Source organism: Palaemon carinicauda, chromosome 28 (genome assembly GCF_036898095.1).
Source record: "Palaemon carinicauda isolate YSFRI2023 chromosome 28, ASM3689809v2, whole genome shotgun sequence".
NCBI lineage: Eukaryota > Metazoa > Arthropoda > Malacostraca > Decapoda > Palaemonidae > Palaemon > Palaemon carinicauda.
Genome location: NC_090752.1, coordinates 11,632,039 through 11,659,681, shown reverse-complemented (window position 1 = coordinate 11,659,681; position 27,643 = coordinate 11,632,039). Strand labels below are relative to the sequence as shown.

Genomic DNA, 27,643 nt, shown 5'->3' with positions numbered 1-27,643 from the left:
TTTGCTGCAAAAATCCCAGAAGATCTCAAAAGAAGAAGCACCGAAAGAGTCAAATGCCGGTGATTCAGTCATATCGAGTCTACTGTTTATAACAATCATGGCCACGGAACGCTACAGCTTTTCTTTGACAACTTTCAGGTAGTTTAATGACGAAATTGTGATTTTAATTTTACACTTTGGTTAAGAATTGTGTAGTTGATAAAAGTAGAAACGTTGTACATACTGTTTATTAAGTGGAAACGATTATATTGCCATTGTTTACAAAGAGCGCTGGGTGACTGGCAGTTTTGAATGAACTGTGAACAAGAAAAAATAAACAAATTACATCACATACGCGTTTAATATAGTTTTTATTCTTCGAGAGTAGTCTTTTGCTAATATTTTCAATATGTAAAGAAATTTAAATCGGCATGATAGTCTAAACTTCAGTAATCCCTCATAGCCGAACTTAGGGCTAGTCATAGCTCAATATCTGTACGTTTAAAGTTTAAACGAACTACCTTCAAGAATACCATTCCTAGATGAATTTTATCATGATAATATTGAATAGAATTCAGTGTGTATGTATGATAGCTGTCACTTGTATGTATCATTATGGATAACTTAGAATGCGGCAGTGTAAGGGGGTTCGTGCGGCCCCCCCCCCCCCCCCCCGTAAGGTAAGTAGGTTAGGTTAGGGGGGAAAGTTTAGGTCAGTTGATGTCCATTTTTAATCAACGCTTGAGGAACTGGCCACTGATATACAAAGCCCCCTAGAATTCTAAGGACCTCGCTGGCAGATCAAGCATCATTCATAATATCGTCTTAGATAAGCAAAAGCTTAACAAAGCATTTTGTTGTTGTGCCAGGCTTCCTAGTACCGTAGACTATAGTTATGGATAAAGTAAGTGTGGGAGTTTAAAATGGTTGATATACATCAGTAACCAAATACTTTAGGTAATGTCTAGTGAAAATAGAATTCCCTATGAGAAATTGTCGTTTGAAGGCAGGCTGGTGAATAATAACTTGGGTATGGATCGACTAAAATGTGAACACCATTATATTGCCAGAGGTCCATTGTTTACTCTGGAGAATGATTATGGGGTACTGCGAATGTTTTGTTTGCAATGTATTTTTGCAGTCGTTTTAGGCAGCTATGATGTTTTTTGTGGTGCATGTATAATAGCCACCTATTTATATGATGACCGCCTACTAAGAATACGGCAGTGTAATGGGAGGTCGCAGATGGGTGTTAGCCCCTCCGTTAGGTAAGTAGGTAGGACATGGCTTGTAGGTTAGGTTAGTTGGTGTCCATTTTCCATGCACGTGGAGGGGCACTGGCTGTTGATATACAAAGACCTCGTATTTTGTATGGCAATCATTAGCTGTCATTTATGCATAAGTTCCCAGATGTTTTCAAATAGCCCTTTTTATTTTACCCTCCGCTTCAGTTCCAGCATAACTACCGTTATTAGGTTGTGGTTACCTATGGGAAACGTCCTTGCCTGGTCATCATCAAGCTGGGGTTCAAACTTATTAGTTCCTTTGGTCCCTGCAACCTCACCACCCCTGTTAGCAAAGGATGGAGGGTTTCAGGGTAGCTGAGTCATCAGCAGCCATTGCCGGGCCCTTTCTGGCCCTAGCATAAATAGATAAAATACAAAATAAACAGTTGGTTCATTTATTTACTATAGATACTATTAGAGAACCATATGAGAAATCTTAGGGATTTGGTTTTGGGAAACTATGAACTATTGTAGATCACTGGATGCAGATTTACTCGGGTATAGGAAAAGGGAAATTTAATCCCATATCTCTTATCAGAGAGATGTGTCCTAACAAAATTCTCTGACCTAACCTCACCTACGTAGGCGTGTCCTTACCGGGATATAGCTTGACCGCAACTCCCTATTTACCTCTATCGAGACTATTTGGTGGGTGTGTCTGCTTTCCTACAAACTTCCTAAAATTTTAAATGAGATTAAAGCGAGGACTTGACTGAGGGAATTGTATAGTACCGGTACTTCCTCTGTACCTCTAGTCAGGCCATTGTTTTTGTTGTTAGACTGCTGTAGTCTTCACCAAAACCTGATAACTGAGGTTACTGGGCAAATTCAACGCTTGGCTGCTGTTGATGGACACAAGCAGGTTACGGATATTACTTGCGTTACCAGGCAACAGTCATCCGATACTACCTGAATATCTCCATTCATGGTCTGGACATTTTCTCTGGGAATTACTTTATTTTTTAAAGATTCTCAAAATATGTATGAGCAGAAATAGTTTTGTTTGGTGCTAAAGAATGTAAATTCATGTTTTCTATACCGCAGTTGTGTCAAGGTTGCTCGTCTACAAAATACTCAGAAATTTTTTTAAAGTACAGTATTATAGCATTGATATTTGTTGTTGTTAGGAATGGTCATTATAATACAGTATGAGACAACTACAGTTAAACATTTTTATCTACCGTATACTGTAAATGATAAAATAAATATTAGGCTTTGAAAGGCTTATGAGAAAGGGACGATACTAAGACCCTCCGTAAGAACTGGTTTTTAAATGCTGAAGTTCTCCCAATTCTGTTTCAGCTTCAGGAAGAGTGTAGGAACAGGGTTTTCCCCTGAGGTCCCAAACTCCTGCTAGGGATGTTGAGGACAACTACTACCCACCCTGTGGGTGCGAGTTGTGGGGCGATGGTCCTCTCGATTATGGCTCAGACCTTGAAGACATGCTGCCTAAGTCCGCCAGTCCTAAGATCTTGGTCTTAGAACAGAAAGAGTCAGATCACACATTTAGACAAGTCCTTTACTGTATAAGGACTATTAATTCCTTTGGAGACCCAACATATCCCCCCCCTACCAAGGAGAGGATACTATTTTAGACCTCTTCTATGACACTCCCAGATCCACCAAGACAAGCATAGCAATGCCCTGGTCTAGGGGGGTTAAGGGTGCCAAGAAAAGGGCTTATGCACAAAGTGGATGAGGTTCCCAGTCCCTATGGCAGGAAACTCAATTTGGTTACTTCCTCCGCTCTATACACTGCAGAAGTAGTATTACAAGATCGTGGATGACTTGCCATCTACTCTGCCGTTAGACCCAGCCATCCTGTCTAACACAGAACACGACTCTAGAAAAGTTGGCTGCATTACCGGTGACATTCACGTTAACGGATGCCGCGAACATAGAGCAATTTGCAAAGTTCTCTATTCAAGATGCTTCATGGTTGGACTTCTGATTGGGTTTGGTTGGACATTTCATGTGTAACGAGGATTCCTCCAATGAGCACACGAGAGCCGCAATATCCACCTTTTTGCTCTCTGGTACCAAGACAGTTGAGTTCCTGCCACACCTCGTGGTCAGCTGGTGGTCCAACTTGGTTTTGAAACGGTGTGATTCCATTTCAAAATTCTAAAGGCAGTTGCCGAAGAGAGAAGCGTTCAAGTAGCACAATGCATTGATAGAGGGTCCTTCCTTCAGTTTGGAAATCATCGATGCTGCTGAGTGCTGGAAAAAGGCATGTCAAGGCTCCCTTCTCCACAAGGCAATGATATCTTGCCCTTACTTCTCAGCACCACCAGTACAGAGACCATTGCTGGTAAAGTGTCAGGGTCATAAGAAGAGTGTGAATACCCCCAAAGCGGCATGGGGCAGAAGAGGATGAGGAGGTAAGCGTGGACGTTCCTGCCAAGGGCGCCATTCCTGCTACTTGTCCAGTGGTGGGAGGATGCTTACAGAGCAGGTGGCAGAGGTGATTGGGCTATGGAGGTGAACCTTGGACGGTTTCAGTCCTCCAAGCAGGATACCATGTTCTATTCACTCTCCTTCCTTTGACTTGTCATCCAGTGATGTCATGTTCCTACGCTAGGGAATCCACGAAGGAACAGGAATAAGTCCAGATCATGCTAAAGAAGGGCACTCTCGAAGAGGTCCTAGACAGGTCTCCAGGCTTCCAGAGTCTACTCTTTCTTGTAGAGAGAGATGTCTGGAGGCTGGAGACCAGTCATTAGCCTCTTCTCTCAGAACAAGTTTGTCCAGCAAAAGCCGATCAAGATGAAGGACTTCATGATAACACTGGATCTAAAAGATGCGTACTTCCAGATCCCAATCCATCCATCTTCAAGGAAGTACAGTACCTAAGAGTCACCCTGAATGATTGGTTATACCAGTTCAAGATGCTGTGCTTCGGCCTGTCCACAACCCCTTAGGTGTTCACAAGGCTTTTCTCCTTATTGTCAACCTGGGCACACAAGAACAGCATTCGTCTATTTAGATATGTAGACAATAGGCAGATTCCAGCAGACTTGGTAACGATTCCTTTCCAGCACTGAGACAAGCTTTTCAACTTTTGCCATGATTTAGGGGTTGTGGTAAATCATGAGAAGTCCTTTCTGCAACCATCAAAAAAACTTGTATACCTCGGGATGCATATAGACACCCAACTAGGCAAAATCTTTCTGTTTGAGAGCAGAATAGGGAGACTAAAGGAGGACATCATACCCCTTTCTGTTGTAAGACTCGCTACCAGCCCGTCAGTGGCTTCACCTGTTAGGCCACCTGACCTCCTAGTAGCGTCTAATGACAAATGTATGTCTTCGTATCTGGTCTCCAGTGGCAGCTGAAGACTGGGTTCCGGTGATGCCTGAGCAAAAGAGAGACATTAGTTGGTGTGTATGAGATACCAAACTCCACTGTGGATTAGATCTTTTTTCTCCTCCCCCTGAATTGATGTCCTTCCCTGATGCATCAAAAGAATTGTGGGGGGCTCCCATGTTCCAACACAGCCTCTGCACTGTGGTCGGAATCCTAGCAACATTGCACATAAACCTGGAAATGAGGGCAGCCTTCCTGGCCCTCAAGCAATTCCAACAGCTGTTTCTGGACACTCCATGGTGAGCGTACATAAACAAACAAGGAGGTACTTTTTCACAGCACCTTTGCTTTTTAGCTGTAGAAATACTCAAATGGACAGAAGATAATTCAGTAGCCCTATCAGCCTGTTTTATCCCGGACAAAAGAAACATTCTGGCGGACAATCTGAGCAGGATGACTCAGATAGTTGGCTGCGAGTGGTCTTTGAATCATCAGGTAGCCAACAAAGTCTTGACTTAGTAGGGTTCATCGACCATAGACCTGTTCACTATGTCTCTCAACTGAAAACTTCAGACGTACTGTACTGCTCACCATTACCAGATCCCCAAGCACTTTGGCAGGATGCTTTCTAACACCAATGGGACAATCTAGACGTCCTTTCGTCCCCCCCCCCCCTTCTGCCTAGTGAAGACCCTACTGAACAAGGTGTGGGCATCCAAAGACCTGTCAATGACCCTCATAGCTCTGATTTGTCAACATGCAGAATGGTGTCTGGATCTTCTACATCTGCTTACTCAGACAACCACACACAAAGTTGCAGCTATGCTATGACTTCACACCTGGGGGTTGTCCAGCATATCCTCTTGAAGAGAGGCTTTTTGCAAGCAGTTGCGAAAAAGATGTTCGGTTACCTCCTGGAGTCATTGTCCGCTGTCTACCAAGCGAAGTGGGCAATCTTTTCTGGTTGGTGTTGTGGATGGGGTTTCGCTCCCCTCAACGCCACTATCCCAGTGATAACGGAGTTTTAGTTTTGTCTCCGGGGGGAAAAACTCTTCTCAGTCTCGGCAGTGAAAGCTTAACACTTAGCCTTAAGCCTCGCCTTTAAACTAAGCGGAATGGACATTTCTTCTTTGACTGAATTGTCTCTCCTCATACAGAGTTTCGAGCATACCTGTAATCAGCCAGAAGTTAGACCTCCTCCTTGGAACGTAGTTTTCGTGCTACAGTCCCTGAAAGGAGCTCCTTATGATCCTCTGCGTCAGTCATCAGACCGGGACTTGACACTTAAGAGAGCCTTCTTTCTCGCTCATGTCTCTGCAAAGAGAGTCTTGGAGTTGCATGGACTTTTTTGTGACATCACCCATTCAAGGGGATGGGGACAGGTAACACTAAGCTTCGTCCTTGAGTTCGTCGCTAAGACTCAAAATCCTGCTGCAGCGGATCCCAGATTTGGGCCCTTCCGGATTGAGAGACTTCTTTCTGTAACTGGTGATCAAGGCCAACTGTTATTGTGTCCCATGAGGGCACTAAGGTGTTACTTCATACGAACACCAGGAGCTCCCTCACTTGTTAACAAAATGTTTGTTAGCACAGGCAGGGTCAAAAGGAGAGTCACAAGAAATACAGTATGTTCATGGATTTGACAGATAATAGAGTGCGCCTTGAATCCTGGCTCTCCTCTCTCAAGGGCTTAGACCCAGAGCTTATAATGTTATAGTTATCAGCAGGTCCTTGGCATTTGAAAAGAATTACTATGGGATGGAGGTACTTCAAGTGGATGTTTGGAAGTGTCACTCTCACAGCCCTCTTCTTGGCACCATTAATACCCTCTAGACCAGGGCAATGCTATGCTAATCTTGGCAGGTCTGGGTGTGTCATAGAAGAGGTTTAAGTATCTCAAGGAATTAATAGTTCTGTTACAGGAAGGGACTTGTCTAAAAGCATGGTCTGACTCTTTCTGTTCTAAGACTCACAGGAACCTGGATACCTTCTCCACTGGACCTGTGGTGGCTGCACATCGTTTGGTCTAAACACAGGCTATCTTGTGGGACCAGTAGCAGTCGGTTGAGGGCAGACATTACCCAGGATTAGTCTGGAATGAATGATAGAGTGACTGGCCTCTTCTTTCTGCTTCTTCCCTCTCTTGGGGTACATCACCTTCGGTATGCTGCAAGATGGTCTCCTCCGTCTGCAGATATGAACCATTTACCTTGTGCAACCTGATATATGAGATATATATTTGTTATGTCCCCATCCTCCCAGGGAAGTGGGAGTTGGGCAATAGTCAGAGGTTAAGTCACCGGAGTTTTCTACTCCAATAAATCTTACCTAGACAAGTCACAATATTTACTAGTTCTCACACTGATTGCACAGGCCGTTAACTCTCGCACATTCTCGAGAATTTAGCATGGTATCAGGGTGTTGCTCTTTTAAGCTTGTGTGAAGCTCAGAGTCACACCCTGGGTCAAAAGGCAGACAATTAATTGAGGACTAACATCTACCTAACGATGAGTCTTCCCTATAAAGAGCAAAAGGGTTTGTATTGAGTTGGAACAAATGACAAATTTGGAAGTGCTTTGTATGTTTTCCTAACAATACAAACCTTGAGCTCTACACTGTATACAAATTTGTCCTGTCATCATCTGCCTGCAATCAAAAGGGATGACATATAACTGGCGAGTGTTGCCTCCACTAACCCCCCTCCCCTCCTACTAACTAGCAGTTGGTGGTTACTGTATACCTCTTTGGGGCTAGTTTCTAGTTTTGTCAAAAGTATACTTGTTCCGACACAGAGACTTACCTCGAAACACTTTATAGGAGATTACTGGTAACTCCTCTCCGACGACCAGATTTTTACGTAGTTTCCCCCTACTTCCATGTTCTATACTGTCCTGAATAACGGGAAATAACATGACCTGGGGGCATTGCCCGGGTAGGTCGCCCGTCTTTGAGAAGCTCTCTACAGTAAGTTTTCTGGTCGGTTCGTGAACACACGTGCTTCACGAAGCTCCTCATACTCCGTGCGATTCCCTTTGTGTTTGGTTCCACGTGCTTCCCACGTGATCGGGATCTCAGTGTGTGTTTAGTGCTTTTCCTTTGTGGCTTGCTTGTGTCTACGGCCCTTTGTGTTGCGTTATGGAACGCGTTCGCCGTTGTCCTGGGCCTAGGGCCGGTAGATCATGCGGGGCTTTTCTGTCTAAGCCCGAGGTTGACCCGCATACGTTGTGTACCTCGTGTAGGGGTAAAGCTTGTTCGCCGTCGGATAAGTGTTCCGAATGTGCCGATTGGCCCGAGGTCCAGTGGATAAAATTCCGTACCAAAAAGAAGAAGGCATCGAAGAAGTCCCCTAGGAAGACTAGCGTTTCTTCCCCTGCAACTTCAGCAGGAGAAGGGTCAGGTAGGGTACATCCGCCTTCCCCTACCCAAAGTAAGGGGCGAGGTAAGTCCAGGGAGAACATGCAGTTGGCTCCTCTTTCCCAAGAGAGGGAATTTGTGGGCAGTCCTTCGTTGGCCAAGGCAAGTCAGGCGACCGTAAGTGAGTGTAGTGGGGGTCCGGGGGACGTGGCTCTCTCTCATAAGGGCCACGTCTCGTCGGGGGACCCCATGTGGTCTAATAGTGTCCCTTTTTCTTCGTCAGGTTCCTGGGTGGAAGTTCCAGGGGCATCAGCGACGAGTGGTGGCGTCGGCAGAGAGGAGTCCCCGCAAGAAGATCCATTGGCTTGGGACGTGCCGAGGACTCCGATGAGGTCCCCACTGGACATGGAGGAAGGCCTTGGCGAGGCCTTCCCCGGTTTGGCGGGCCCGTCGGGATGGTTGCCGCCGAAGACTTCGCTACAGGAGAGTCTCCCCATTCCTTCTCCGTCAGGGGTACGGCGTAGCCCCAAGAAAACGCAGTCACGTGCTAGGTCACGATACGGGGGTCAGTCTTTCTCGTCAGGACGTGACTCTTCGGATTCGTCAAGCAGTGAACGGAGGAGACGACAGAGGAGGAAGCGAGATCGGTCGGTGCGGAGGAACTCCCCTTTGCGGTCTCCCACAAGATCTCGGGACAGGGTGAGTCCCAGTTCCCCTCCTCCCAAAAGCAGGAGAACAACCCCCCCAGTAGGGACGTGGAAACGAGGTCGGTCTGTGCGGAGGAACTCCCCTTCGCGGTCTCCCACAGGATCTCGGGACAGGATGAGTCCCCGTTCCCCTACACCCAAAAGCAGGAGACCAGTCTCTCCGAAAGGGACGTGGGTGTTCGTCCCAGAGAACAACTTTAAAGTCTTTTCCAAGCCTATTGGTTCGACACATGAGCGGGCAGGAGACAGTCCCCCTAGAAGGACCTCCACGTGCCGCGTCAGGGAATCACCAGATGAGCGAAGGGCTACATCTTGCAGGCCTAAGACCCGTCCTGGAGACGTTTATCCCGCCCAGCGCAGGGGGCCGTCGTCTAGGCCGGGCAGCCTCGACAGGTCTCCCCATCGAGACCCCAGAAGGGGAAGGACACCTCCGTCGAACTATCTCACGGAGGACACCGTTTCACCGAAAAAGGCCACGAAGAGGAGAGGGACGGCGGACGTCGAAGGTAAAGGGAACCGTGGACCCCGCCATCACGGCAGAGACCGAGATCACGATTCGCCCCGTCGGTCGGAAGGAGGGGAGGGCGAGTCGGCGGTGACGGAGGACTCAGCGTACAGGAGAGTCCTTGCCTTAATTAGGGGTTATAACAACCTTATAGAACCCGCCACTCAAGAGGAAGAACCCTGGACTTCAGGCCTGAACAAGTTCATAGCGGTCCCCGCCCAGAAAAAGTCCTCTCTCTCTCTTCCCGAGGCCAGTAATGTGGGGATTGGAAAGACTCACATTGATAAGGTCATATCCCGCAATAGCGACTCCTGCAGGGGTCACAGCTCAGCAAAGCTCCTACAGGGTTTGAAGTCGCAGACGAAATACTACTCTTTAGAAAATAGGCCGACCGGTGCGTGCAAGACCGAGGAAACCATAGACATCCTGTGCCAGGGCATCTCCGACGGGAGGGCATCGGCAGCATCTACCTTCTTCTCCCCTTCCGAGTCGGCAATGATGGAGATGTCCAAGGACTTAGTTAATGTGGCCTCCTGGCTGGATTGGTGGGCCTCCACCCTAGTAGGCACCCAGATTCCTACAGACTCCATGGAACCTGCAAAACGGGAGGCTCTGAATGAGTTGCTGGGGTCAGGTAGCCGCGCCCTTAAATTCCTGACCTTTCAGTCTTTGGCTCTCTCCGCAAACTGGATTCTCCGGAGAAGAGACGCCCTAGTCAAGAACCTTCCCATTAAGATTCCTGACAGGGAAGCTAAAGCCTTGAAGACCTGCTCCGTCTGGGGGGAGCAGCTTATTCCGACGAAGAAGGCGGAAGAGGTCGTGGAGAAGTTGGCCAAAAAGAGGGAGCTTCCTACCCTGAAGCCACAGACGGCACGCCGCCCCATCTTCAGGAGGCCAGTGACAGAAGCACCCATGGCCGCGCGTACCACACCAACTCAAGGAAGGAGGGAACCCTCGTCAGGACAGTGGTCTTCCTCTGTGGTTCCCCCCCGAAGAGGTTCATCTTCTAACCCCCCAACGTATAGGTCTTCTTTCTACTCCTCCAGGAGGGGGAGAACAGGCCGTTCTTCCCGTAGGAGATAAGATGGGAGGCCCCCCTCCCCTGCCCAAGCCTCAGGTAGGGGGATGCCTCAGACTCACTTGGCAAGCATGGAAGCTCCACGGAGCAGATCCGTGGACAGTTACAGTACTAAAGGAGGGCTACAGGATCCCCTTCATGGAAGAGACACCCCCCCCTAGTTCCAGCAACGCAGGCAGACTGGTTGGTGCCCAAGGACCTGGCGAAGAGGGCAGCGTTGGACGAAGAAGTCAAGACGTTGCTGCAGAAGGGAGCTTTAGAAACAGTGACATTCCCGGGTCCGGGGTTCTACAGCCGCCTGTTCCTAGTGGAAAAAGCGACAGGAGGGTGGAGACCTGTAATAGACCTGTCAGCCCTCAACAGGTTTCTCAGGAAAGTGACCTTCAAAATGGACACTCCAAGAACGGTCATGGCGTCCTTGAGAGAGGGCGACTTTATGATTTCTATAGACCTCAAGGACGCCTACTTCCAAGTGCCCATTCATCCGTCGAGCAGGAAGTTTCTCCGGGTCAAGTGGGGTACCCAGGTGTTACAATTCAAGGCCCTATGCTTCGGTCTTTCAACAGCCCCCCAGGTATTCACGAGGGTCTTTACGACGGTCTCCATATGGGCCCACGAACGGGGCATTCGACTCATCAGGTACCTGGACGACTGGTTACTCCTTTCATCCTCAAAGGAAGACTTGAAACAACAGGGCGAAGATCTTCTTCAATTGTGCAAGACCCTGGGCATCGTGGTCAACTTGGAGAAATCACAGCTAACCCCATCCAACAGGAGGACGTACCTTGGAATGGTCCTGGATTCGTTACAGGTCAAGGCATTCCCAACCACGGAAAGGCTGGACAACCTGGATCGAGTGCTCCGGCCCTTCCTTCTGGGTCGCCCCAGAAGAGCGCAGGATTGGCAAAGGTTGGTAGGGCACCTGGTGTCCCTAGAGAAGCGGGTACCTCACGGGAGACAGAACTTAAGGGTGGTTCAATGGAACCTGAAAGAACATTGGAACCAGAAAAGTTCCCCGGACATTGTGGTTCCTCTCCTTCAGGAGTCCAGGAAGGCCTTGGAATGGTGGCAGGATCGGTCGAACACCCTAAGGGGGATGCCACTGTCCTCCCAACCTCCGGAGGTTCTTCTCTTCACGGACGCATCGAAGGACGGGTGGGGAGCCCATCTCCGGGAAAAGACAGCAAAGGGGGCGTGGTCAGAGGGGGAGAAATCCCTACACATAAATATCCTGGAAATGAGAGCGGTCCAAGAAGCCTGCAACCACTTCGAGGAGGACATGAGAGGGCACTCGGTGGCCCTAATGTCAGACAATGCAACGGTGGTGGCTTACGTGAAGAAGGAGGGGGGGACTGAGATCAAAAGAGTTGTGCGAACTAGCCCTTCAAATCCTAAAATGGGCGGAACAGAAGGACGTCATCCTGACGGCAAGGTTCATTCCAGGGAAGAACAACGTCCTAGCAGACGGCCTCAGCAGAGTGGGGCAAGTGGTAGCAACAGAATGGTCCCTACACCCACAAGTGGCAAGCTACATTATACAGATGTGGGGATCTCCGGTAATGGATCTGTTTGCAACAAGGTTGAACGCGCAACTCCCCGTATTTTGTTCTCCCGTCCCAGATCCGAAGGCGGCAATGGAAGACGCCTTTCAGCACAAGTGGGACGGACTGGACGTGTACGCCTTCCCCCCCTTCTCCCTGATAAGGCAGGTCCTCAACAGAGTAAGGGCAGCAACCAACCTCAGGATGACTTTGGTAGCGCCTTGGTGGCCGGAGAGAGAATGGTTCGCGGACCTAAGGAACCTCACCGTCCTACCTCCTTGGCCTCTACCCGGCAGGTCAGACCTATTAAAACAACCTCACTTTCAGCGGTTTCACAGAAACCCGCAAGCCCTTCGTCTTCGCGCCTGGAGATTATCCAGCGGCTCCTGAAGAAGCAAGGGTACTCCGGCAAGACAGCCAGGAGGATGTCGCTATACCTGAGGAAATCATCCACAGCCGTCTACCAGTCTAAGTGAGCGGTATTCGTGAAGTGGTGCAGGGACAAGAAGATAGAGCCCTTGGAAGCGTCAGTGCCCGTGATAGCCGACTTCATGGTTTATCTCAGGGACAAGTTAGACATGTCAGTTCCAGCGATCAAGGGAGTTCGGGCGGCCCTGGGTCAAGTCTTTCTTCTCAAGGGCGTAGATCTCGGCTCCTCCAGGCATATCTCCATGCTTATCAGAGCGTTCGAACAATCATGCCCCCCTTCCGCCCCTAGAATCCCGAGTTGGGACTTAGCGCGAGTCCTAGATATGTTACGGAAACCACCATTCGAGCCCTTAAAGGACATTGATGACAAGAATCTCACGCTCAAGGCGGTCTTCTTGCTAGCATTAGCCTCGGTTAAGAGGGTGGGCGAGCTACACGGACTCTCATTCGAGGTGGAACACACTAGGGGATGGAAGGAAGTAACCTTTAAGTTTGTCACATCCTTCGTCGCCAAGACTCAGAACCCCTCGGTGTGGGATCCGAGGTTTGAGAGTTTTTCGATTCCGGTAATCCCGAATAAAGGAAACCCGGAGGACCTAAAATTATGCCCGGTCAGGACTATTAGGAAATACCTTAAGAGAACGGCAAACCTCCGCCCGTGTATCAAGAATCTCTTCGTCTCATGGGGAAAAATAAAGAAAAACATATCCAAAAATACGGTTTCGTTCTGGCTCAGGAAAGTGATCACGCAAGCCTACTTAAAACAAGGTCTTCCTACACCGGGGAAACCCAGAGCTCACGATGTTCGGGGCATTAGCACCTCTCTAACGTTCGAAAAGAACATGTCAGTAGCGCAGGTTCTTCGAGCGGGAACTTGGTCCAACCAGTCGACCTTCACCGCACATTATCTCAAGGACTGTACGAGAAAGTCTCTAGACGGGTTTTCTATTGGGCCGGTCATCTCAGCCCTGCATTCGGTTTGACGGCTCAAGCCCCAGGCTCAATCGCGAAACATAAAGTATCTAGACACAAGGAGCCGAGTTCTATTTTCCCCCCTTTTCTAACTTTCTCGTACCGTCAGTCGTCATCAAGAAATATCGCTCATTACACAAGACGAAAATTCGCCATATCAAGCACAACGAAGATATTGCAGAAGGGTAAGTGTTATATCACACTTAATGAGTCTTTTACGTAGTTTTCCCTACTGTCCATCGGGGTCAGGGCTAAAGGGCACTCCCCCCTCCTAAGGTGTAAGTCTCCTATAAAGTGTTTCGAGGTAAGTCTCTGTGTCGGAACAAATCACAAATTTTAAGTAATTTGTATTTTTCCTAACAATACTTACCGAAGAAAAATTTTCGGTTTAGGGCCCCCCCAACCGTCCCCGCTGTGCCCCACTGACCTCGTGGTATTGTTCATTACATAAAACTTACTGGAGAGAGCTTCTCAAAGACGGGCGACCTACCCGGGCAATGCCCCCAGGTCATGTTATTTCCCGTTATTCAGGACAGTATAGAACATGGAAGTAGGGGGAAACTACGTAAAAATCTGGTCGTCGGAGAGGAGTTACCAGTAATCTCCTATAAAGTGTTTCTTCGGTAAGTATTGTTAGGAAAAATACAAATTACTTAAAATTTGTGATTTTTCTCAAGGTTTGTTTAGGTAAAATGGAAATTACTGTACTTACAAATTTGTTATTTTTATCATGAATTTTTTTCCATCAATAAACTTAACAAATTTAGTGTAAATGTCAATGCCAAATACAATCTTATCCATATGTACTTTATCCATAATATCCTTCATACTTTCTCCTTATACTTTACTGTAGTTTCATAACTTCTATCAGTTCAAATACTATATTAGCTTTGAGAGAAAGTAGAGAATATTGATATTACAGTATTAGTAATACTGTATACTGTACTGTATTATTTGTATGCATTTAATATACAGTATCCTATATGTAAGTCTATTTTTTTTTCTTTTGCAGTCCCTCTGGAAAGCTAGTGCAAATTGAATATGCACTAGCAGCAGTAGCTGCAGGGGCACCAGCAGTTGGGATTAAGGCCAAAGATGGAGTTGTGTTGGCATCAGAGAAGAAACACAAGTCAATCTTGGTTGAGGAGCATTCCATAATCAAAGTTGAAATGATTACAGATCATATTGGGATGGTTTACAGTGGTTAGTACTCTTTGTTTATATGTTTTGCCTTATTTTGTAGGACTACTGTGCAATTCACAGTTTTTCTTTTAAGATATGCAGGAAACTTGAAATTAACCCTTTTACCCCCAAAGGACGTACTGGTACGTTTCACAAAACTCATCCCTTTACCCCCATGGACGTACCGGTACGTCCTTGCAAAAAAATGCTATAAAAAATTTTTTTTTCATATTTTTAATAATTTTTTGAGAAAATTCAGGCATTTTCCAAGAGAATGAAACCAACCTGACCTCTCTATGACAAAAATTAAGGCTGTTAGAGCAATTTAAAGAATATATACTGCAAAATGTGCTGGGGAAAAAATAACCCCTTGGGGGTTAAGGGTTGGAAATTTCCAAAGAGCCTGGGGGTAAAAGGGTTAATTACTGTCAGTTAGGTAATGATTCATATTTAATATAGGTCATTAGAAATAAAAATCCTTGATAATGGGTTTTGTAATGATCCCAGTGTAAATTAATCATGCAACAAAATATTGATTGCCTAGTCATTTTTCAATATTAAACTTACCCGATAATCATGTAGCTGTCAACTCTGTTGCCCGACAGAATTCTATGGAGGGATACGCCAGCTATCACAATACTAGAAGGGGGTGTTCTTACCAGCGCCACCTGTGGCCAGGTACTCAAGTACTTCTTGTTGACACCTCCTCAATTATTCCTCTGTCGTGCTTCTGACAAGACGTTCTGGGATACGCTTATGTTCTTGGAGTATTTTCACGACTTTGGTGAAGTATTTCTCTTTGATTTCGGCTGTCGCTTTACTGGAAACTTCTATTTTAGCTTAGTTAGCTTTTGGAATTAATTTGATTATTTTTGGTGACGAAGAGAGTATGAACTCTCGTTCACCTTTCAATGGCCGACCCTTCCCTTAGACGGAAGTGTTGGTGTCTAAGAGAGTATAGACTCTCTTTCTTAATTTTGCTTAACAAAAGTTATAGATTTATTTTATATCTCTCCGCCTCTTATAGGCCTCTTCGATTAACTTCCTTTTATTATAAACTTATTAAAATTAATTTTTTATATATTTGTTTATATTCGACCTTCCTAATAGTAGGCGGTCTTTTCTTGGTACCGAAGTTAATTATCGTGAGCCCGTCATTTCGGTTTTACCTGTTAACATATTATGCTATTTTAAGGTCTTTGAAAGAATTTCTTTGATAGTCTCGTACTTTTTCAAAGTTGAACTAACGTTTTGTTTGTCTCGGCAGTTGTTGACGTTCAGAACGTTTCAACTTGCACTCTATCGTTACGATAGAGAAAGAATGTTCACGGTTTCACATTGCAGTAAGAGTAACCGTGTCTAGCGTTTTGTTCATTCTTTCTTAACTTAATGGTTTTGATCCTAATAAGGAACTTTTCTTTTTGGGAAATATTTCAGTTTTTTCCTTTAACAATAATATGTTTTAACGATATATGATTGGGCTCTTCTCTCAGGTTCTAAGTCAAGAGAGAGAGAGAGAGAGAGATAGAGACGGAGGGAGAAAGAGGATAAACGTTTCCCTCAAGCCTGCCAGGCGTACGAGTAACGTCGTTATCGTTTTGCTCTTATCCCTAGTCTCTTTAGGGGAAGAAACTAAACGTTTCTAGAGTGATCTAGTGTTTAGTCTCTTTCCAGCCACTGAATTTTCTTTCATTAGATTTTTCTGTTACATTGTAATTCTGTTTTCGCAATTACTAACTTTTGAGAAGGATAGAATTGCGTGTTTCAGGTACAAACCACTTAAAGTTTCGAGTTCAGTGAAATAAGTGCAAACAGAAATCAAAGTGATAAGTGATTAGCGCAAAGTATGTCAGTGTTATGCGTGAGGGTACTTTTGTGCGCGCCAGTCGTCCTCCCAGTCCGGGACCTCTTGCAAGCTCCCAAGCCCAGGGGAGAAGCAATGTCGAAGGGCATAAGGGTTCGGCAGGCCTTGATCGGCGCACAGAAGTATCCTCGGTGGTTGTGGGCGTGTCTTACCGAGACCGTCACTCCCACCCGCAGACGATTGAGCCCTTATTTTGCTCGTCTGCAGAAGAGATTTAGAGGAGAAAATAAAGGCAGAGTTACGCTGGTCTCAGGTCTCAAGACCTCTTAAACGTAAAGTCCAGACCTATGCCAGACGTACGAAGTAAAGTTCAACAACCCGGCTGCACCCGTTCAGCCTGTGCTGCACCCGCCTGCACTCGCTGCACCCAGTCGCAACACCATCTGCCAGGCGTACGATGTTGTGGACTCTACTACAGTCCATGCAAGCACAGCTTTCGGACTTGATGCGTGAGTGTCGTGCTGAGAGTGTTGCACCTCCTGCACCTGTGGTGCACCAACCTCCTGCACCCGTTCAGCCTGTGCTGCACCCGCCTGCACCGGTGGTGCACCAACCTCCTGCACCCGTTCAGCCTGTGCTGCACCCGCCTGCACCGGTGGTGCACCAACCTCCTGCACCCGTTCAGCCTATGCTGCACCCGCCTGCACCGGTGGTGCACCAACCTCCTGCACCCGTTCAGCCTGTGCTGCACCCGCCTGCACTCGCTGCACCCAGTCGCAGCTCCATCTGCCAGGCGTACGATGTTGAACCACTTTCGGAGTTTGCTGTTCACAGTGTTGTTCAGCCTCAGCCTTCTTTAAGGCAACCCTTGCTTTGGGATCAGGAGAGTTACACTCTTCCTCCTCCTCCCCTTGCTGCTCCTCCAGTGGTGCAACTCTCGGTTGGGGTACAACAACCTCTCCCCTCCGTGAGTCTGTCTGCTCAACCAGCGCTGCACCGAGTTCAACCCTCATCTAGGCAAGCTCATCTACACCATGCACTTGCGCCTCAGGAGCCTCAGCTTGCTAGAACTTTACCTTGTTCTGCGCAGCCTCAACCTTCTCATGCTCCACTCATCTCTCAGGAACAGGAACGGACTACTCCGCCTCCGTCCTCCGCTTAGCTGGTACAATCCTTGGGTGCAACTCTTGCTAGGAGTCAACCTCCTTCACCCTTGCACCTGCCTTCTGCTCCGTCTGTTGTTCAGCCTATGCAGTCTGAACCTCAGGTTTTCCCTCAAGTTGAGGAAACCTCTGTTGTTGTTCCAGCTCGTTCTGACTCTGCTGTTCAGCATACCATGGTTCAACCCCATGCAAGCATGCATTAAGCACTCTAGCACTGGTCATGGAATTTCTGAGAAATGTTAAACGCCATGCACACGCTCTGCTTTCCTTTCAGCAAGCTCTGCTTACAGCAGGCTCTACTTCCTACATGCTCAGCATTCAGCATGCTCTGCATTCAGCATGCTCTGCATACAACATGCTCTGCATACAGCATGCTCTGCATTCAGCATGCTCTGCATACAGCATACTCTGCATACATCATGCTCTGCATACCTTACCGCATGCTTCTCAACACATCTTGGGTTGTTGCCAACTCACTAGACTGTCAAGCAGTTTCATAACGTTGCCTTCTAGTCTGCTGCTTTGCACCAGTGAACCCTCACTCAGAGAACTTAGCTTTTCTAGGATAAGGTCCCTGTAGATGAGAAAGTTCTTTTCTCCCTCCTTCTGATATTCCCTTGAGGACTCTGTCATTTGGAGGGAGCCTTTAGCTGCATAACCTCTTATGGACTTTTATTTAAGCATAACATGCTTACAGGGAAGGTAATGGTTACACTTCAGCCGCTAATCCCGTCTGTTACCACACCTGCTCCCATAGACCTTGAGCTGTGTTGCATGACATGCAGTCCAAGCTTAGTCCTTGTTAGAGGATTTTTTGTTTACGGAGTCAATGTGTCACGGGGAAGACGTTCAACAACCAACAGAAGGGACTTGTTGTGACGCAGTGGGCAACCTCAGCAACCCGTTAAGGAGTTGTCTGTACGACCCAGACAGTCTAGACAGATTCGGGTTGTCTCTGTACTTCCTCGCTTGCCCATGATTGACAGTTTACAGACTGTGCAGCAGTATCATGATCTTGTGTCCGGCTCCGTCAGACGACTGGCTTTTAAGAGCTCCCTCAAGTCGTCGCTGTCTGGAGATTTTCAAATGGACTATGGATCTGACCAAGGAACTGGGCCTCCTGGTCAATTTTGAGGAGTCTCAGCTCGTTCCATCCCAGACCATTGTCTCCTTGGGTATGGATCTTCAGAGTCGAGCTTTTCGGACTTGTCCGTCGGCCCCAAGGATCTTCCAAGCCCTAGAATGCATCCAGAGCATGCTGAGAAGGAACCGATGCTTAGTCAGGCAGTGGATGAGTCTAACAGGGACACTTTCATCGCTGGCCCTGTTCATCGAGTTAGGGAGACTCCACCTCCGCCCCCTTCAGTATCATCTAGCTGCTCACTGGATAAAGGACATGACGCTAGAGACGGGCTCAGTTCCTGTTTCCGAAGAGATGAGGTCTACTCTAACGTGGTGGAAGAACAGCATTCTTCTCAAGGAAGGTCTACCATTGGCTGTTCAGTCCTCCGACCACCGTCTCTTCTCGGACGCATCGGACACGGGCTGGGGTGCGACACTGGACGGACAGGAATGCTCGGGAACATGGAATCAGGAGCAAAGGACACTTCACATCTATTGCAAGGAGTTGTTGGCAGTTCATTTGACCTTGATAAACTTCAAGTCCCTCCAGCTTAACAAGGTGGTGGGGGTGAACTCCGACTACACCACAGCCTTGGCTTACATCTCCAAGCAGGGAGGGACTCATTCGAGGAAGTTGTTCGAGATCGCAAGGGACCTCCTCATTTGGTCAAAAGATCGAAAGCTCACGCTGGTAACGAGGCTCATTCAGGGCGATATGAATGTCATGGCAGATCGCCTCAGCCGGAAGGGTCAGGTCTTCCCCACAGAGTGGACCCTTCACAAGAATGTTTGCAGCAGACTTTGGGCCCTGTGGGATCAGCCAACCATAGATCTATTCGCTACCTCGATGACCAAGAGGCTCCTCTTGTATTGTTCTCCGATTCCAGACCCAGCAGCAGTTCGCGTGGATGCCTTTCTGCTGGATTGGTCCCATCTCAACCTGTATGCATTCCCGCCGTTCAAGATTGTCAACAGGGTACTTCAGAAGTTCGCCTCTCACAAAGGGACACGGCTGACGTTGGTTGCTCCCCTCTGGCCCGCGAGAGAATGTTTCACTGAGGTACTGCAATGGCTGGTCGACGTTCCCAGGACTCTTCCTCCTAGAGTGGACCTTCTGCGTCAACCTCACGTAAAGAAGGTACTCCCAACCTCCACGCTCTTCGTCTGACTGCCTTCAGACTATCGAAAGACTCTCAAGAGCTAGAGGCTTTTCGAAGGAGGCAGCCAGAGCGATTGCCAGAGCAAGGACGACATCCACTCTCAGAGTCTATCAGTCTTTATGGGAAGTCTTCCGAAGCTGGTGCAAGGCCAATGCAGTTTTCCTCAACCAGTACCAATGTAACCCAGATTGCTGACTTCCTGTTACATCTAAGGAACGTAAGCTCCCTATCAGCTCCTACGATCAAGGGTTACAGAAGTTTGTTGGCATCGGTTTTCCGCCACAGAGGCTTGGATCTTTCCTCCAACAAAGATCTACAGGACCTCTTAGGTCTTTTGAGACCTCAAAGGAACGTCGGTTGTCCACTCCAGGCTGGAATCTAGACGTGGTCCTAAGGTTCCTAATGTCATCAGGATTTGAACCGCTCCAATCAGCCTCTTTTAAGGACCTCACATTAAAAAACTCTTTTCCTCGTGTGCTTAGCAACAGGTAAAAGAGTAAGTGAGATCCACGCCTTCAGCAGGAACATAGGTTTCACATCTGAAACGGCTACATGTTCCTTGCGGCTCGATTTTTTTGGCTAAAACGAGCTTCCTTCCCGTCCTTGCCCTAAGTCGTTCGAGATCCCAAGCCTGTCCAACATGGTGGGGAACGAACTAGAGAGAGTACTTTGCCCTGTTAGAGCTCTTAAGTACTATTTAAGAAGGTCAAAACCATTACGAGGACAATCAGAAGCCTTATGGTGTGCTATCAAGAAGCCTTCTCTACCAATGTCTAAGAACTCAGTTTCTTACTACATCAGGCTTCTGATTAGAGAAGCAAATTCTCATCTGAAGGAAGAAGACCTTGCTTTGCTGAAGGTAAGGACACATGAAGTGAGAGCTGTGGCTACTTCAGTGGCCTTCAAACAGAACCGTTCTCTGCAGAGTGTTATGGATGCAACCTATTGGAGAAGCAAGTCAGTGTTCGCATCATTCTATCTCAAAGATGTCCAGTCTCTTTACGAGTACTGCTACACCCTGGGTCCATTCGTAGCAACGAATGCAGTAGTAGGCGAGGGCTCAGCCACTACATTCCCATAATTCCATAACTTTTTAACCTTTCTCTTGAATACTTTTTATGGGTTGTTCGGTCGGCTAAGAAGCCTTCCACATCCTTTTTGATTTGGCGGGTGGTCAATTCTTTCTTGAGAAGCGCCGAGGTTAAAGGTTGTGATGAGGTCCTTTAGTATGGGTTGCAGCCCTGTATACTTTAGCACCTTTGGGTTGATTCAGCCTCCAAGAGGAACGCTGCGCTCAGTAAGGAAGACGAACTTAAAAAAGAGACAGAGTAACGGTTCAATTCGACTTCCTTACCAGGTACTTATTATTTCATTGTTATTTGAGATAACTGTTATATGAAATATGGGATACTTAGCTATCCTTTAATCTTGTACACTGGTTTTCACCCACCCCCCTGGGTGTGAATCAGCTACATGATTATCGGGTAAGTTTAATATTGAAAAATGTTATTTTCATTAGTAAAATAAATTTTTGAATATACTTACCCGATAATCATGATTTAATTGACCCTCCCTTCCTCCCCATAGAGAACCAGTGGGACCGAGGAATAATTGAGGAGGTGTCAACAAGAAGTACTTGAGTACCTGGCCACAGGTGGCGCTGGTAAGAACACCCCCTTCTAGTATTGTGATAGCTGGCGTATCCCTCCATAGAATTCTGTCGGGCAACAGAGTTGACAGCTACATGATTATCGGGTAAGTATATTCAAAAATTTATTTTACTAATGAAAATAACATTTTTAATTATTAATTGATGCATATTATATTTCCATAAAAGGTTATATATTTTTAATTATAAAATATTTTTTATAGTGCAATGCTCTTATTTACTTTGCGATTCAGTATCTTTCCAATTTTTTTTTTTACTAGGGTTTCAAGTTATTAGAGCTTGTAAAGGGAAACATGATTATGGATATTATTACTAGATAACTAAAAACTTATTTGGAAAAGCAGGAAAGGAAATAAAGAAATATTGAATAAACTATATATGATAAATATTAAAGTAGATACTGTATATATATAGAATATGGAATGACACTTAGGACAACCTGTTGTACAGAAAAGCATTTGCAACAAGTTTGAACTTCTAAAGTTCTACTGATTCATTCACAAGATTAGAAAGAGCATTCCACAATCTGGTCACAGCTTGAGCTCATCATGTTTGTGATTGTAGCAAAACCTTATAAAGAAGAGGGAGATACATGTGAATTGGAAATTGATTAACTCGGCTTACTATTCCCCCTCTTAGACACCAGACACCAATGAACATGATGGCCTCTCACACTAGGAGTTTAGATTTCAGTAGAAGTTTGTGTGCTTAAGTATTTCATCTGTTATGAACTGATAGCCCAAAAGTACCCATGTTGTGGGTATTTTGAATAGTTTTAGTTTGTACACTTACATACATTAATAGAAATTTTTACTTATATTTCATGCAATTTAGTTTACTATGTTCTTATCTTGAAGTGCACGTTTTTTGCTAATATCTTGTAATATTTGGCAGGAATGGGACCAGATTACAGGCTGCTAGTTCGTCAGGCTCGTAAAGTTGCCCAGCAGTATTACCGGACATATTTGGAACCAATCCCAACAACCCAGTTAGTACAAAGACTAGCTGCTATTATGCAGGAATATACTCAGTCTGGGTAAGAGAATCTTGTACAGTATGTAATGCAGTAAAAAAGATATTTGTTCTATATGTATATAAATCTTTCATCCTTTAAAGTAGTGTGTCTTCTGCGGCACATGAACAGTTATTTAATTGCTGACAAAGTTGATGGTTCATGACATATGGTGCTAAGAGGAAGTCTCTCCTGTCACATAATAGCCACTTTTGTCTTTGGTCGCAATGTGTATAGCCATATTGTTTCGCTGCCCTCAGCCTTCTTACATTTATTTGTGACAAGTATTATTTTTGTGAGTGCTCTTACTTGTATTTCAAGTGGAAATGCATTGAAAAGTTAGCATGTGGTGAAGTGAATTTTTTTGCATTAATGATACAAACCAAAACCTCCATGTGTTGTGTACCTTTGTGAAGGTGTAATTCCAACCACTCCTACTTTGGAGTGTTCGTTCTTGCACTTCTGATCAGGAAGACAATGAACTATGAGCATAACTCCTCTCATTTTATGGTAGTTTCTTGAGAGGGATTTGCTCAATTTCATCCACCGTGCAATATCTCTCAAGGGCTCTGATCTCTCATGGGAGATTGCGGCTAAGCCTTCAGGGTTGGCCATAGTATATGACTGGATTGATGACTTCCAGCAGCATCTTCCTTCAGAAGGGGTTGGATCTTGCTCCACCCATTCTTACCCCTCCCAGGCACATTCCCTTCCTTATCCACATCCATTCTATACCTACCTTCTAGGTCCCATTTCATGACATGTGACAAGAGGTGAAACAATCCTGAACTTTTTTACTGGAAGGCTTGTATGACCTTTTCTAGTCCTCTCTTGTCGGCTCTTCATGAGTTGCCACAGAGACGGAGCAAAAGTCCATACTTCTCTCAACTGAACTGATACTTGTCAGGCTGGATTCAGTAGGGAATTTTGCTCTATTCTTATCCTTCGGAAAAGAAGACTTCATGCTTTTGGTGACTCAAGGGGCTTCTAGTGAATACAGTCATTCCTAAAGTACAGTATTAAGCATGTGGCACTGCTACTTGGAATGACCTCTATGCAGTCTTTTTAGGGCAAGATGGAGACAAGTACTTGCTCTTATTACAATCTGAAGATTGTAGGTAAAGAATCTGATCTCATACCAATGCAAAATAGAAATGCCTAGGAATGTTGTTCAACTTGGAGTTTTCCTTGTATTTGTATCGGCAAACTCAGAGAGGAGGACACGTGTTTCTGACCAGTAGGAACCATTGAACCAGCTCATGGTAGCAAGGAAGAACTGTTAGTAAGCAGAGAAGAGGAAGTTTACTCACTCTGCTTATCCTCTGCTATTCTTCTCTTCTTCAGTCACTCCTCAGGGGAAGCCTAAACTGTAGTATTTGTGTACGAGGCATCTTGGTTGTTTCTTGGACTTCTAGTGTGTGCACCTTTCCTTTGACAGCTTTCTCATGATGACTACTCCCTTAAGGTTTGGTTAGGCGATCCATAGGCCAAGTGAGGGTGAGTATTTCTCTACCTTCATTCCTGTCATGGCATAGGAAGAACTCCCTGTCCCTCATGAAGCAGCTCTTCCTCTTCCTGAGAGAGTATCTGTTATCATCCTTCGACTGGTACCTTCAGATTTGGTCGAATGGTGAACAGTTTTCTCCTTAGAGTGGATGCAGGGGAATGGTCCTTGCTGGAATCTAACTCTGACTCCGTATGTCAGGTGAAGGTAGGATATTTTGCACACCTTCCCCGTTCCCGCCATTGATAGGAGAAGGGTCCTTGCCTTTAGAGATCTGCTCCCCTACATCAGGAGTGAGTAACTAAGCTTACTGGCTGAACGATTCCTTCTGGGTCCGTCAAGCAGAGTGGGGGGCAAGTGTGACAGCTACCGCTATGGGACCAAATGCCAGTTAATGGTCCTACACACAAATCACTGGTATTGTAGTCCAGGTAAGGGTAAAATATATGCTGTCCTTGAAGCCGCCCACCTATTCTAGGAGGATGTGATGGAGCTCAGCTGGGGACTCGATCAAATCCGGACCGAGTGTCCGGAACTGTCAGAAAGTACTGTAATGGCCCCTCCAGGTACTGTACCTGCACAGATAGGTAGAGTGGAAAGTATTCGTTCACCTCCCCTCCCTGGTCCTTTACAGTAGGGTCTTGCCTCTACAGCCAATTTTCAACATCTGTACCTGCACAGATAGGTAGAGTGGAAAGTATTCGTTCACCTCCCCTCCCTGGTCCTTTACAGTAGGGTCTTGCCTCTACAGCCAATTTTCAACATCTAGGAATTCCTTGGCTGACTGCCAAAAAGGTTCCTTGGTGGAGTTCGGACCCCTCCCTTTGGGGGAACGGTCCATGCCTGAAGGGAGTTTTAAGCACTCTTGTCCACCCTGGGCTTAGATCCTGTAGAGGGATGGTTCATATCCTTAGGCCATGGCTGTATAAGTCTCCCGCTAATCTTAGAGTCTCATAGGGTCTTTCCCTCATACCCTCTCTTCTCAGCTCAAGAGAATTGAAGATTGTCCTCAGTATTTCATAAATCCCCCCCCTCCTCGGGGATTGGTCCATGCTTGAAAGGAGCTCCAACTTGTCTTTATCATCCTGGGACTTTGTTCATGGGATGGGCTGGTGCTCTTCTTCAGAGCACCAGTACACATACATACTGCCAACTTGAAGAGGACATCAAAGTTATCTATCCTTCAAGGCTGTCTCTCATCTCTTCAGTGTCATGGAGTATGAGTTTCAGGCTCTTTATCATGACAAACTTTTGAGGGATCAGTGTTTGTCACTTTCATCTCGCAGATCATGTGACAAAGGCCCAGTAATTGAGAGTCTGGAACATCAATTTGCAACCTTTCCGAACCTATCCCCCTGTGTTAGTTGACACGAAGATGCCTTGTGTCATGGCAAAGCACTGCAGCTTAAGAAGGAATTGACACCTAGCATTACATCCTTCTCATTAGCCCCAGCAGGAGCAGTAAGGAAGTGTTCAGATAATGTTCCTTCTGATTTGGTGTGGCTGCATGCTTACAGATGCAATTTTGGTCAGTGCATACCTCTGCCTTTTTAAGGAAGAACTCAAAAGTATAGCTCTGCCAGTAGACTTCTGTTTTACCTTTCGGCATACAAGTACCTCGAGGTTGGACCTGAACATGCATGATGACGACAACGACTTTGACTTGTCCAGAGCTTTTGCTCTGAATGTGGCTTCTTTGGTCTAAAGGTGTCAGATCACTTTAGTCTCTGTACCTCAAAGATGTCAACAATCCCTTAAACCTCATTTATTAGGTCCTGAGGTGAATACTTAGTACATGTTTAACACACTCAGGTCCTTCACTGTATATGTATCCACCCGTCTTAGGGTGCTTGTTCAGTATAAGTCTAGGAGAGGTAAAAGGACTGTCTCTCCCTCTTTTCTTCTTCCAATCTCAAGGGGATGCTGCAGCTGCAAGCGTGAAGGCTCTTGTTGGACATTCAATGCTGGTAAATTACCTGACTTACCACCTGTCTGTCGAGAAGTAATTCCTCTATCCTCCTGGCTAGGGGAAGGATGAATCAATGTCATTTGTAACATTTCTCTTAGATTGGTCTAGATTGACACTGCCAATGTTATCTTCGGCTAGAATTTTCTTTTTTGCCTCTACTTCCCTGATTTTGTTCCTTTTTTGTTTATGGAATAAGAGATTTAGATTGTAATAATTTATTCTGTTATGCCTTTGTTAAAGACTTTGACCATGCATTTTCATGGTGCAAAATGAATCTGTGAAAAATAAAGTCATTCCTTTTTTTAAATTTTGGATTTGCTATTTAAATATACTATATAAAAGTATATTGTGAAAAATTTATGGTGGGCAATATAAAAAAAAGCTTTCTCAGCTCATAAATGGAGAGCCATACTGAGTGTTGTTTACCCCAAATGTGCTATTGTGACCCCCCTCATATTTTCAAAGGGTCAAGAAGGATTTGATTTTGATATATGATTTATTTAGCATTAAGAACGGGAGAGGGGGGAGATAATGACAATAGAAACTGAGAAAAGATACTGGTATACATGTACATATGAATATAAGACCCAAGTTCCACATGCATGTACTTCGCAAGTTTCACGTCAAATTTAAACAGGGGAATCACATCCATCTGGTGAGTTATTAATATTGGTAGGGGTGCTGGTACGGGGAATGGAGGAGATTTTGAAGGGGCTTAATGATACGAAGTTAGGATTCATGCCTGGTCTGTGTTGGGATTATATTATAAATGTGAAAGTGACAGAGAGAGAGAGATGTCTAGAAGAGACTGGATTATTGACTGAGATTTCAAGAATTAGTACTTGTGAGGGGTTGTGTTAGGTTGGATTTGGTTAGATGAGGACCTACGTGTGTACGCATGGCAAAAGTGAATAGGTGAAGACCTGATAGTAGTTTGGTCAAAATAGATTGGAGAGATCTCCCATCATGACTAACCCCATGAAAGATGGGGCTAATTTAGATTTGTTTACAATGATATAATGGTTTCCCCTACGAAAATACATTATATAATTTGTGATTACTAGTTGTGGTACTGTATTTGGCTGTGTGACCTTTGCAAATAAATTATTATATTGAATTAATATTACTGTCTTTGATTTTTTATGAATTTAAGCTTTTGATTTATATTTTTGGTTTGTAGCCTTATGAAATGCTTTGCTGTTACAGAGGTGTCCGACCATTTGGTGTAAGTCTGTTGATCTGTGGATGGGATTGCGATCGACCATACTTATTCCAGTGTGATCCTTCAGGGGCTTATTTTCCATGGAAGGCAACTGCAATGGGAAAAAATTTCATAAATGGAAGGACCTTCTTAGAAAAAAGGTGAGCTTGAATGTCTCTTTAGAATTTGCAACATATATTTTATAATGAAGAGAAATATGTTGTATCTTGGCTGGTCAGCATGAAATGAGAAACCTACATAAATTTAATGTATATTGATGTTTGATTTTTGTTAACACGGCATTCCATTTTTATCATCCCACAAAATTGTTTAAATTTCAGATATAATGAAGATCTGGAATTAGATGATGCAGTTCACACTGCAATTTTGACCCTGAAGGAAAGTTTTGAAGGTCAGATGAGCAGTGACAACATAGAAATTGGCATCTGCAACTCAAAAGGTTTCCGTCGATTAACTCCTGCAGAAGTCCAGGATTACCTGGCTAACATTGCATAACTTTACATTCAAGTGATTAGCCTTTAATATTTAATTATACTTAAAGGGTGGGCTTAATCAGTTAGTTCATTTGAAGCCTTTTATTTGGAGGATTACTTGTATGGAAAAAAAATTCTTGTAATCGTGTTTTTTTTTCTTTTTTGATAAAGAATAAAGTGATAATATTTACAAAGCATTACAATAA

At 45.5% G+C, this 27,643-nt stretch overlaps 1 protein-coding gene across 1 annotated transcript; it reads left to right on the top strand.

Annotated features, from left to right (window-relative positions):
* Positions 1-27,643, top strand: Prosalpha2 (proteasome alpha2 subunit). The gene is made up of 5 exons (XM_068352478.1): positions 1-138; positions 14,170-14,360; positions 22,152-22,293; positions 26,949-27,104; positions 27,285-27,643. The coding sequence occupies exons 1-5, from the start codon at positions 98-100 to the stop codon at positions 27,457-27,459; spliced, it is 705 nt and encodes a 234-aa protein (XP_068208579.1). The 5' UTR covers positions 1-97; the 3' UTR covers positions 27,460-27,643.

What these genes read in the sequence shown, in the direction of transcription:
- Prosalpha2 (XM_068352478.1), top strand. Translation starts at nt 98, where the DNA reads ATGGCCACGGAACGCTACAGCTTTTCTTTGACAACTTTCAG. An exon ending in TATTGGGATGGTTTACAGTG is followed by an intron (nt 14,361 to 22,151) that starts GTTAGTACTCTT and finishes AATATTTGGCAG; the next exon opens with GAATGGGACCAGATTACAGG. An exon ending in CAGGAATATACTCAGTCTGG is followed by an intron (nt 22,294 to 26,948) that starts GTAAGAGAATCT and finishes TTGCTGTTACAG; the next exon opens with AGGTGTCCGACCATTTGGTG.